This window comes from Parasteatoda tepidariorum, chromosome 3 (genome assembly GCF_982258835.1).
Source record: "Parasteatoda tepidariorum strain Cologne lab strain chromosome 3, Ptep-v5.0, whole genome shotgun sequence".
In the NCBI taxonomy this organism is placed as follows: domain Eukaryota; kingdom Metazoa; phylum Arthropoda; class Arachnida; order Araneae; family Theridiidae; genus Parasteatoda; species Parasteatoda tepidariorum.
Genome location: NC_141757.1, coordinates 83,085,129 through 83,097,896, shown reverse-complemented (window position 1 = coordinate 83,097,896; position 12,768 = coordinate 83,085,129). Strand labels below are relative to the sequence as shown.

At 36.6% G+C, this 12,768-nt stretch overlaps 2 protein-coding genes across 2 annotated transcripts; both read left to right on the top strand.

Moving 5' to 3' along the window:
* Positions 1–8,992: 8,992 nt before the first annotated feature.
* Positions 8,993–10,537, top strand: LOC147813928 (uncharacterized). The gene has a single exon (XM_087160160.1). The coding sequence runs from the start codon at positions 8,993–8,995 to the stop codon at positions 10,535–10,537; it is 1,545 nt and encodes a 514-aa protein (XP_087016286.1).
* A 131-nt stretch (positions 10,538–10,668) lies between these two features.
* On the top strand, positions 10,669–12,087 carry LOC147813927 (ATP-dependent DNA helicase PIF1-like). Its single transcript, XM_087160159.1, has one exon. The coding sequence runs from the start codon at positions 10,669–10,671 to the stop codon at positions 12,085–12,087; it is 1,419 nt and encodes a 472-aa protein (XP_087016285.1).
* Positions 12,088–12,768: the final 681 nt, after the last annotated feature.

The following is a 12,768-nucleotide window of genomic DNA, read 5'->3' as shown; positions in this document are numbered from 1 at the left end:
ATCTTGAACAAATTATAAAAAAATAAGCATTTACAAGTTACTCCATAAGTATTTCCTATCGCGTTTTCCAAATCAAAATAACTGTATTCTTTAAGAAATAAATATGTTTTCATGATAACCATCTTCAACGTTTATATCAGTTCTTTTAAGTTTTCGTTTTTAAGAGAACCGTAAGAAATAAATTTTATCTTAAAATGTTAGGACTAAAAATTAGGATTAAGGACTAAAAATGTAGAATTAAGGACATAATCTAAAAATGTAGAATTAAGAACTAAATTTTATCTAAAAATGTAGATTAAGGACTAAAAATGTAGAATTATTATGACAATGTAAAAATGTAGATTAAGGACGATGAATACAAAACATCCGATAAAAAAGAACACATTTTTTGACCTCACAACGAAAGCTAAGCCACGACTTGAAAATATGTGGTGTTTCTTCAATGTTGGGTTTCCTTTATACAAATCGATGTTCTAGTACAGGATCTGATTTACTTAAGCTCATTTCTCCAAATATTGCTGCTATTTATGTTCGCAGCGCCATATTTTACGGGTGTACTCCTTCATGTGTCCCGAATATCCTGTGATTTGCTTAGATTCTCCCGAACCGGAACACTCCCGGCGATGCAGTGGGCGGAGTATCGGTCAACTCTTCGTCGAATGTCAGAATCCTTAAAAATCGATTGTCGAAGGTACGGAGATTGTCCTCAGCTTGTATAAGATGGGGAAAAAGACGAGACTCTTGCCTTCCCCAGAAAGCAACTATACTATCGAGATGGCGAAGACTAAAATATGCTTAGCCATGAGAAAAAGCTATTTTACTCCAGGGTTGAAAAGATGGGATGTAAAGAATTTTTTGTCAAGATCATTTGGAGAGAAAATCTTTAAATCTTTTTTAGGAAATATTGTTATTATCGGGTTGGGAACAAGAATTATTTTGTTTCGAGGTTTGGGTGGTTGTAGGTTGTAGATGTTTTAGGGTAATTCTTGTTGACCTTAGTACAATCTGTAATCCTTTTGTAGTACTGCTTTTGTTTTATTTGAATATGTTTTATTGCACAATAATTTTATTCTGTGATTTGTGGAGAAGATAATTCTTGAATTCTGATTTAAAAATAGGAACAACGAAGTAGCTTTTACACTGACATGCATTACTGAAATATCATTTTTTGAAATATAAAGTTTGTTGATCTTGTAACTAACATTCTGGACACTTGAACTCTCACTAGAATTTCGATTTTTCTTTCACTGCATGTCGCGCCAGATTCTACATTGTCGCTACAGACAATGTAAAAATATACGGCATTAAAAGGAAAAATCCTGGCATTTACCTAATTTTCTTGATTCAGATTTTCATATGTTCTTTTCTTGTCAAAATAATTTAAATAATAAGTAAAATAAAATAAAATAAAATAAAATAAAATAAAGTAAAGTAAAATAAATAAAATAAAATAAAATAAAATAAAATAAAATAAAATAAAATAAAATAAAATAAAATAATTCTGTAAAAGAAATCAAAACCGTTACTTACTTCTTCTTTATTAAGAAAAAGGTATTTAACAAACACTACACAAAAATGAATTCAAAAAAGGGGTAAAGCATGGAGAGACAAATCACAAAAAGTTATAGAGAATCTGTATACAGTAGAACCTTGATCGGTAGCTTTTCAAGGAACCATTCATTACGGACGATAGTTACGAGAAAACGAGGAAAGCGTGTCAACTTAAAACAACAAAATACAGACTTGAAAATGCAGAAAAAGTTATAAAGAAGGATTCGAAGATAAATAAATCTACAATTATTCTTAAAAAATTTAATAGAACAAATTATGAACTTTAAGCAAAAGTTTTTACTGTGCAAAAGAAGGGTAAATAGAACATATTTACCTATTTAAAATATTTGGAAATTTTGGTTCGAGAGCCCTCCTTTTTTTTTTTTTTTTAGCTCAAATAATAAATTTTCGACATTTGTAAGAGACTGCTGTTCGTTTCATGTAAGTTCGAGAGAAAATAGAAAGCTCCTTATTGTTTCAAATATTTGCATTGGTATTAGTTAAGTTCACTGTCCTCATCGCTATCACTAATTCAGTCTCTGAAGCATTTTCTTGAAAAAACAACATCACAAGTTTGAACGTTTTTCTCAACTGGTACATACATGTTTAACGCGTTTTTCGCTAACTGCAACAAATCATCTTCTTTTTCATCATAAGCATCAGGATTTAAATTTCTTTTTTCTTCTCAGAATGAGTAACTTCAAAATTTTTGGAAAATGTCCTCGGAATTTTTGAATGATTTGAGCCAGGAATCAGTTTCAAATACGAACTAAACGGGTATAATAAAAAATAGCATTTGTAGTGGGACCGTTAAAACAAAACGATACATACGAGAAAATGAAAGAAGAAACCATGAATCGAGGTTCGATTGTATTTATTACTCTCATGGTGCATCATAAACGTGGGTATTTCTCTGATCTTAATTGGCATCACTATAGTAATCTGTAATAATTCATTTTGCTAGGTTACCTTAAGTAAAAATTTAAGTAGCGCTAAATAATTAGTTATGCGTTTAGTATTTCTTAGATTCCATTTAAAAATCTTTCGGGATTTCGGGCTAGAGGAAGACCTCCTACTAGATGGCTGGACGACACTGCTAAATATCTAAAAGTATTAAAGATAAACAACTGGAAAAAAGTCGCCATGGACTGGAGGCGTTGGAGGTTACGTGTGGTTGAGGCAGCCAAGGCCTGTAAGGGGCTGTCGTGCTGAAGAAGAAGATTTCTTAGATTCATTTTGCTAGATTCGTTTAAATAATAATTTAAGTAATAATTTATAATAATTTATTATAATAATTATAATAATATATAATAATATAATAATATAATAATTATAATAATTATAATAATTACAATAATATATAATAATTATAATAATAATATAATAATTTATTATAATAATTATAATAATTATAATAATATATAATAATTATAATAATAATATAATAATTTATTATAATAATTATAATAATATATAATAATTATAATAATAATATAATAATTATAATAATAATATAATAATTTATTATAATAATTATAATAATAATATAATAATTTATTATAATAATTATAATAATAATATAATAATTTATTATAATAATTATAATAATATAATTTTAAGTAATAAATTATAATAATTTATTTATGACTCGAGAGGTGTGTGAGGAAGGAGTATCAAACCTAATAAAGCTATGGGATGAGTTTTCTATTTTATCTCAAGACAGAGACACAAATAATTTTAATATTGCTTCTGCCTACTATACTGAAATGCCCGGAACTCATACTTATGATAGTTTATATTAATCAATGGATACAGGATGTGAACAGATTTTGAATTATTACTAAAAATTAATTCATAGAAAACTTTGACAATATCGCGGTCATCTCTTGAAAATAGTTAAAATTGAAATTAAAGTACTTGCAAGAGGGCCAAAGCTAGTACTTTATTAAAAAATAAATACGTAAATTTATGTTTTTTTCCTTCAAGGTTTCAAATTGATCAAGATATTTTTCGATCCTCGTGCATGATATTGCATGAGAATTCGAAGTGTTTTCAACAATCTAAGAAAAAGAGAAGAAATCGGATTACTGTTAATAAAAATATCGTTTTAGACCGTTCTGAAAATCTCTTCCCAATATTTGTGTCTAAAATTTTAAAACATGCTATTTTTGGGAAATATATAATATTTATATAATATACCTATGAAATATACTTATGTAATTAATTTATATAGAAGTCTATATGTAATATAAATATACATAGTTATAAAATTTTCGGAATTTTATAACTCTAACATCAAATAAAATGATTGCTTCAATATTTTTATTCGTTTTTCATTTAGTCAAGCCACACTTTTCAAAATATTATTATTAGAATTGCTACACGGGGAAGATTCTAGAGTTATATTTCTATACATAATTTAGATCGTCAAGTTGGTGAAATTTTAATTAACTTATATATTTTATCAGCATTTTTTTTAAAAATTGCAATTTTGTATTCGACTGTGCTTTTTTTTTTCGTAATTTTTTTTTAAACAGTGTGTATTTATTTTGAATGCTCAGTAAATACATTTTGAGATAAAGTAAGAAATTGAAGGGAAAAATGATAGGAATTACTAGGAAATTCAGAGTAAGAATATTTCAATTACCGCTGAGGTCACTAAAAGCCTTTATGTTTGGTGGGAGAAATTTTCAGAAGTGTGTTCAACGAAAAACTAAAGAAAAATGGTTTTGGTGTAGTTTTGATGTGTTGTCAGCTATCTATTTCGAAAATTCGCGAAGTGGAAAAACCATTTGAAAAATTCGAGAATTCTATTCTAGATAATTCTGATGAAACATGTTATTCTATATCCCCGTAGAGATCGTGTAATTTCGCGCAGTTAAAAATGGTAGGAATTTCATCCCTATGAGTTGCTTCCTTGGCTATTTCTTTATAAATAAAATGTCAACTCATTACTTACCAAGGAAAATTTATTATAACAAAAGACTAAATGCGTAAAATTACTTTGAGTTTTTAGAAAACGCATAAAAACACATATCAGTTCAGTAGCTTATAAAGTGGCAATAATTTATCTTTTTTCGGCATTGAACTTCATAACCAGTAATGCTGAGAGTAATAATACACTGAGAAAAAAGAATGGTGAAAACTACTTGAATATGGTAAAATTAGCTAAGTTAATTAGCTTGAGTATGGTAAAATTAGCTCTATGGGAACACCAAATAACTTGGTAATTTTTATCGAAATGCTTTGGTAAAATTAATACTAAAATATGGTTTTATAATGTGTGATAAAATTTGGTAAAGGTATTAAGATTTGGTGATTTTATCTTGATGTCTTAAAGCATGGCCTAAAAAGTATTTATTTGGTCAAATTTACTTTTCAGTTTCGTACTTTTTTTCTAAATGCATGGTAGTAAGAACTATAATTTTGAAAACAAACTAGAATTTCCGGTAAACCATTACCATACGAAGAGAAAAATTACCAAATAAATGTTTTAAATACCGAATATTTCAGTTTTTGTAACCAGAATCATAATCCATTTAACCAGAAATATCATTACAGCACGGTAATTTTACTGTAATTTTTTTTTCTCCATGTAAGTTATTTTTTTCAAATATGGAAAATGAAAAATGATCAGTAAATATTATTTATTTAATAAAAGTCTTAACTCGTATTATATTATTTCAATTAAGTATTTTATTATACTAGGAGGCTTTGCCCCCTACTCGCTGGCGCTCGCAACCCCCGGTACTGCTTTCGCAGTTCATTTCGGATTGCTTCGCAATCCAATGCTCGCTTTGCTCGCTTATTGGATACGTTCTTAACGTCTAGCTTTTGTATACTTTTTTGAATACTGAAGTTCCGAAAACTTTTCACTGTAGAAAATTCTAAACCTGTACATTTCAATATTAATTTGAAATTGCAAACAGTTCACATATTTTGCATAATCACACTATTCTAAATTTCAGTTGTTGAGAAAAGTTACAGTTGTAAGTTTTGTTTTAAAGTCTTTCCCACCAGAGGGCTAAAGCCATGTGTTGTAAAACAATATGAAATAGTAGTCTGCCACTGAACGCCGAATGTAAAGCATCGGCTTCGATGAAGATAATTTTGTATTTTTAATTCTCTGAAGGGCGCCACCCTAATAATATGGAATTTGTAAAATAAATGTATATACTTTTGATTGTTGATGAAGCCCATCATTTTGTGTTTTCATCAGTGTTCAGAAGCAGAACAACTATAAGTTTTTTATTTTATCACAAAAATATAAAATATATAAAAAAACAAAGAAAAGAGTAAGAAAATGAGTATAGTCATGGAAAAAGTTAAAATTATAATATAGTATTTGTCAGTTAAAATAAAACTTTGTTTAAGTCATTTCTAACAATTCAAATTTCTCCGAGGCAATTCTAAAGTATAAATTAAGGTAGTATTGTTAAGTTTAAACACAATAATTTTAGTTTTGATGTCAACAATACAATTCAATTTTTCACAAAAGCGATTGTTTCCATTGTTAAGTTCAATGTCAACAATTCAAATTTTTCTGAGGCAACTCTTAACCTCTAAATATTATTTTTTTTATGTACACATTTCTAAATGTCAGTATTCAACCACAAAACAACTTAAAGTCCTCAAATTTAGCATGAAGTTGTAAAATGTAATGAAAGAGGGTCATAGCGATAACGTAAGTAGAAGTAAAGTTAGTACTGTAAAATTAAAACAAAGTTGTAGAAGTAGCTGGATAGAAGTTTTTTTATTTAAAACTTTTTATAGAATTTCTTTAAAAACACAATTGTTAATCTGGGCATTTGGCGATACAACACTTATAGAATTGAAGGATTTGTTACGTCAAACGCTCAGGTATCATAATTTTGATCTAGTTGCGCTTCTATGTCATTTTGATTTATGTTGCTAAGTTAACTTTCAAAAAATTCTATGGCTGGCAACAGCATTTTTATTTTTTAAGTTGTTTATTTTTATTTCTTTTAGAATTCGTTCTTTTTTAGCGAAAGGTTTTTTAACCTAACAGAATTCTTTGCCGACTGTTTTCTCTATAAATGAAGAAAATAAAATAAATATTTAAGTGTTGTGAAAAGAATCTTATTTAGTTGTACAAAGTACTTCTTTTAAAATGAAAACTGTTGCCACCAGCAGGAAAAGAAATACAGCCAAATGCGAACAGCTAATGCGAACCTTACAATTGAAATATTAATTTTCGACAACTTAAACCAATAATATACGAAGGAATTAATAATTTAATTGTAAGGTTCGCATTAGTTTGCATTTATCAAAGTGGAGAAAAGTTTAACTTTTGTGTTAAAATCACCGTCAACAAAGTCCGACATTTCAACATTCATCAGATTTCAAGCTACATTTTCAACATGCAGAACGCACCTCTACATGAAATTCTTCAAGGAGCCGGAATTTTGGAACAACAAGCGATCAATTCAATTCTACCCGCAAGTGGACAACTAGAAGATACCGTCATTGTCAGAATGCTTCTCCATTACGCCGAACAAGCTTACCCGACCGTCAAAGTTGCCGTACTTCACCCTGAATTTGTCGCACGCTTCTACGTTACAACAGCGGATGGCGCTTATGAAGGAATGGCTCTTCTCAACAATATCAGCGACCAGAACAAGGCTTCCAACTATCTATACGGCGTTCAACAAGGATTCGACGCGCTACTCATTCCCATTCACAAGAGAGCTCAAATGGATAGAGGCGAGCGCTGGATGCTAGGAATTTACGAAGCAAGCTATGGAGAACGTCAACTATAAGTCGTGAAACCTTCGTGAAACCTCGTGAAACCTCACAACACCATGCATCGTGAAACCTCGCAACGCTTACAACCACCAAGATGACGCGTCTTCCTGCGGAGTTTACATCGTCTTTTATGCTCGACAATACCTCTCTCATCGACGCCTTTTCCTGGACAAGAATTTTCAAGAAGCGGATGAACGGAAGCAAATTTACGAATTCGTTGTGAACAGTGACCAATTGAACATGTCGGGACCATCTGAGGCCGCATCTTTCACATCTTCCACCAATATGCACGCTTTGAATATCCAAGACCCGATGATAACGCCGTTGCGCCCGACAAGAGCAGTCAAGCAGCGTAGCAAGGAACGAATCTCGGATATATTGATGGAACTTAATGCATCTCAACGAGTAAAATACCGCGATTATGAAAGACGCAGACGAAAAAACAAAACAATGAGGGGCCGCAACATTCGCCTAGAGGAACAACGCCGCCGTAATGAAAGACTCCGTAGAGCTGCGAAATCTCGGCCTGTGTCAACCTACAAAAATGCTGCAACTTCCGACGTGGAATATCAAAGTCTTGGTCCATTTAACGTCGCTTGCATCCCCGATGGCGCTTTGCATTTCCCAGAAGAAAGAGTGAAGAACAAAATACACGTAGATTCATATGGCGACTGCTGCTTACATGGAAGAATCAAACTACCAATGCCCGAATTTCCAAACGAATTAGCGCTTCTATTTGCACGACAACACCACCTATCGGAAGAATTCCACAGAAGGATCCGCAACATCGACGCCTGCTTTGCACTTGCCTCATTCAAAGTCGACGACGACAGAACCGTCAATCAACATGGAATCTACGCGTTTATCGCCGGCGGTCAAGTCCATCACAAGATCAACCTGGCAACGCGCCCGACTCAAAACCCGCAAGGTGGATTTGAACAACCGAAGTTTGCCCAAATGTACTTCATGGACCCGGACGAGGCTACAGCTGCGCGATCTGAGCTCAACCGAGAGTTAAGCCAAGAACTATTGCAACTACTCGAGGAGATCATGCGCTTTAACAACCCATTCGCCCAATCGCTTATGATGATGAGAGAAGTGATCGAAGAAACCAACCAACGCGCAATCGCAGCCGGAGTACAACCGCCCAATGTCCACCTCGTCTTTACAAACCGTGAAGGCGATGATCCTCGACGATTCAACGCACCAGTTGTAAACGAAATAGCCGCAGTCTTGACTCTCAACGCCGATCAAAGCATCCCAGAGAATGAAATGGTCATGCGAGAACGCGGGAAAAAAAATCACGCAGCTAAGCAACATCGATGGTCGCGTCGAGCCTTTTACCTACCCGCTTTTCTACCCGAGAGGAACTTTTGGATTCTATGTTGGAATGCCGCTGCACACGCCTTATCCATCAAGAAATCATGTTACACGCGCAGAATTAGCCTGTTACCGACTCGCCTACCGTCCGAATTATGCCAAGCCACTCCCGATAGATTGCACAAATGCAGGAATAGATCAACGATTGGTCGAGTTTAATGCACTTCACTTTGGCAGACGCTTACTCCAGCAATACGTGGTCGACACCTACATTCGCGTCGAAAGAGATCGCATACAGTGGATAAAGAGCCATCAGCGTGAAATTCAAGCCGAGAAATACGCCGGAGTTCACAACATGCTCAGAAGCTTGACTGCGCAAAAAAATGCTGCAATTGGCGAAGCAACCATCTTACCGTCATCTTTTCCCGGATCAACGCGCTGGTACACCGAGAATTTCGAAGACTCCATGGCATTAGTGCGAAGATTTGGATCTCCCGAATTTTTTATCACCGTTACCTGCAATCCGCAGTGGCCAGAACTCCTATCAGCGATACGCAATGAATTCAACGCCGCAATTCCGGCTCTAACCCGTCCAGACATCGTTGCAAGAGTCGCACGTCTCAAGTTCCGCCAAATCGTCGAAGACATCATGACGCATCAAATCTTTGGAAGAGCATCCGCGTACGTCTTCACCATCGAGTTCCAAAAGCGAGGTTTACCGCACATGCACCTATTAGTGATTATGTCGCCAGCGGAAAAGATTCACAGCGCTGACCAACTTGACGATTTTATCTCGGCGGAAATTCTAGAAGATGATCCGGAACTCAAGGAACTGATCTCGAAATGGATGATCCATAACCCGTGTGGTGATATGAACCCAAGCGCTCCGTGCATGGTCAGCAAACATGGAAGAGACCAGTGCAGATGGGGATTTCCAATGGAACATCAAGACATGACATCGCTGGTGGACGATGAAAAGCCGAGGTATCGCCGACGCTACAATCCGTTGTTGGATCCAATGAACCCTGAATTCTCGCATGAGCAAGCCATCTACAGGAAAGACTGCAACGGCCAGCGCGTCACCACAGACAACCACCACGTCTTCCCATACAACGCCCACCTGCTCAAGAAGTATCAATGCCACATCAATGTCGAATTCGTCGGCAGCATCGGACCGTTGAAATACCTCTACAAGTACATCTACAAGGGCCATGATTGTGCTACGATAAAGGCCGTCGAAAACCAGCAGACTATCGTCTACAACGAGCCGGAGAAGTACGTGGAAGCTCGCTATATCTCACCAGTTGAAGCATGTTGGCGCCTATTCAAGGATTTCGAGATCCAAGCGAAAACCCACACCGTCGTTCGACTTGACATTCACCTACCCGGACAAGATGGCGTTAACTTGGACCAAACGCCAGTTGACCTTGCCGATATTGAGCAGAAGGGATCGACCTTAAGGGCTTACTTCCGCCATAACACCGTGCTGAAAGAAGACGAAGCGAACGGAAAGGCAGTCACCTACCACTATTACCATGAAATGCCGGAGCACTACCGATGGATTGGCCAGACGAGCACTTGGCAGAAGAACGTGAAGGCTTGCAGCAGAATTCGTCGCGTACATCCAGTCAACTTCGTTTCCCAGCCAGAACTTTTCTTCCTGCGCACGCTTTTGTTCCACGTCAAAGAACCAACGAACTTCAGAGACCTCTACATTGTCGACGGTGTCCAGCACGCAACCTACAAGCAAGCCTGTCTAGCCAGAGGCCTCACATACGACGACCAACAGTACGTAGAAGGACTCCGCGAATCTGCTTCATCGAAAATGCCAAGTGTTATGCGCATACTCTTCGCTCAAATCCTGATACTTGGTTCAAGGAGGACCTCGCGGAAGATTTAATTCGAGAAGCAAGACGCACTGGTGGTTCCATAGAAGAAGCGATAAAGCGTGCCTACCGAATCATCGCGCATAAGCTGAACACCGAAGCTACCGAAGGCCGCAACTTCCGATACTGGGGGCAGACACATGGCATGGAAGACATCGACAACTATGAGCAAGATTTGGAACACGATATGATCGACGTCGACGAATCAACAGCAATCGGAGACCGCATGTACCAGCAACTCAACGAAAAGCAGCGTGAAATCGTCGATACCATAATCCAAGCACTTGAAGACCCGACTCCTGCTGCGAAATACTTCTTCATAGATGGACCAGGAGGAACCGGGAAGACATTCGTCTACAGCACGCTGTATCGCATCGTTACCGGAAGGCTTAAGAAAGTGAAATGCTTGGCTTACACCGGGATAGCAGCGATTCTTCTACCGAGTGGTCAAACAACGCACCGAACCTTTGGCTTGAAAATCCCGCTTACATCCGACTCAAGATCATCCATCAAACTAAGATCACCGAAGGCGAACGCACTCAGAGGAGCCCACATGTGTCTGATGGACGAAGCTCCGATGATGTCAAAATACGGCTTGCACAACATCGACGAACTCCTACGCGCGATTTGCAACAACATTCCGTTTGGAGGCAAAGTCATGGTGCTTGGTGGCGACTTCCGACAGTGCTGTCCAGTTCAACAACGTGCCAACAAAAGCGAAATACTCGACCTTTTGATCAAGAGAAGCCATCTGTGGCAACACTTCAAGACTTATTCGCTCGAAAAGAACATGCGCGTTGATCCCGAAGAAGAAGAATTCGCGAAATACCTGCTAAAGCTCGGCGACGGGGAACTCGAAGTGAATGAACTCGGCGAAATAGAAGTCCCAGAAGAAATTCGCTCTGGTGGTAACCTCATCGATGAAATCTTCGGACCATGCCTCAGAAGTGGGAACTACGAAGCAATGAAGAATCGCGCTATTCTTGCACCATTGAACGACGATAAGGACAAGATCAACGAACAGATTATCGCTATGCTTCCAGGCGAAAAGAAGACATACACAAGTTTCGACTCGGTAAAGGATCAACATGAAGGGGGAATTCAATTCGCGCCTGAATTCCTGAACTCGATCAACATCGCCGACTTGCCTCCACACAATCTGAAGCTCAAGAAGAACGCCATCATCATGCTTCTCCGAAACTTGGACGTCTCTGAAGGAATGTGCAACGGAACACGATTGATTGTCACCGAACTTTGCAACAACATCATCAAGGCTAAGATCATCACCGGTGAACACGCAGGCCGACAAGTACACCTTACAAGGATCACGCTCGACTCCAGCAAATCACAGCTTGGCGCAACTATGCAACGGCACCAATTCCCAGTTACTCCAGCATTCGCCATTACGATACACAAGTCACAAGGCCAAACATTCGAATTCGTCGGCGTGCTTCTCCTCACGAAGGTCTTCGTGCACGGCATGCTCTACGTCGCGTTTTCAAGAGTCAAGCGTCAAAGTGCGTTGAAGGTCCTGCTGCCTCCTGAGAATCCAACCCACACCTGAAACGTCGTATGGAAGGAAGTCCTGAACAAGAGAAACTCACCAGCCGCACCTGCCTTTCCGACAAGAAACCAACTGGACAACATGGAAGACTTCGCAATCGATGATTAAAGTTTATTATGTTTATGCTGTTATAGGTTTATAATATGTTTCTTGTATATATGTTTGGTTTTTCTAAATAAATTTGTCAAAAATAATGAACATCAACACACTTCAATCTTTACACTGCTCACTTTGTACCATTTCTTTAATTGTATAATTTTTTGTTATCAATTACATTTTATTTCCTATGACTTTTCAAACTTTACCTTTGTATAGAATAGTTCCCTTTCCAAACTTTAACTTTGTTTAGATAGTTCACAATGGTGCACTTTAACCAGTGCACTTTATCTTTACCAATGGTGCACTTTATCTTTTCACCAATGGTTTCACAAATTTTCTTATGGCATGTATTGTTTTGATAAATCACAATTGAAAATTTAAATCTTCGAGTTAGCTTCGATACCTGTTTTCTCCGAGCGGAGCTCGGTCACCCGCTGGTAATAGATTAAATTAACTTCTTTATTTCAAACACAAAACTTTTTAATAAAAATATTTTCATTACATAAAATTTGTACTTTCCCCTCCTTGTACGTGAAGCTGGTCGTTAAGTTCTTAATTATTTCACAAATTACTTCAAGTGTA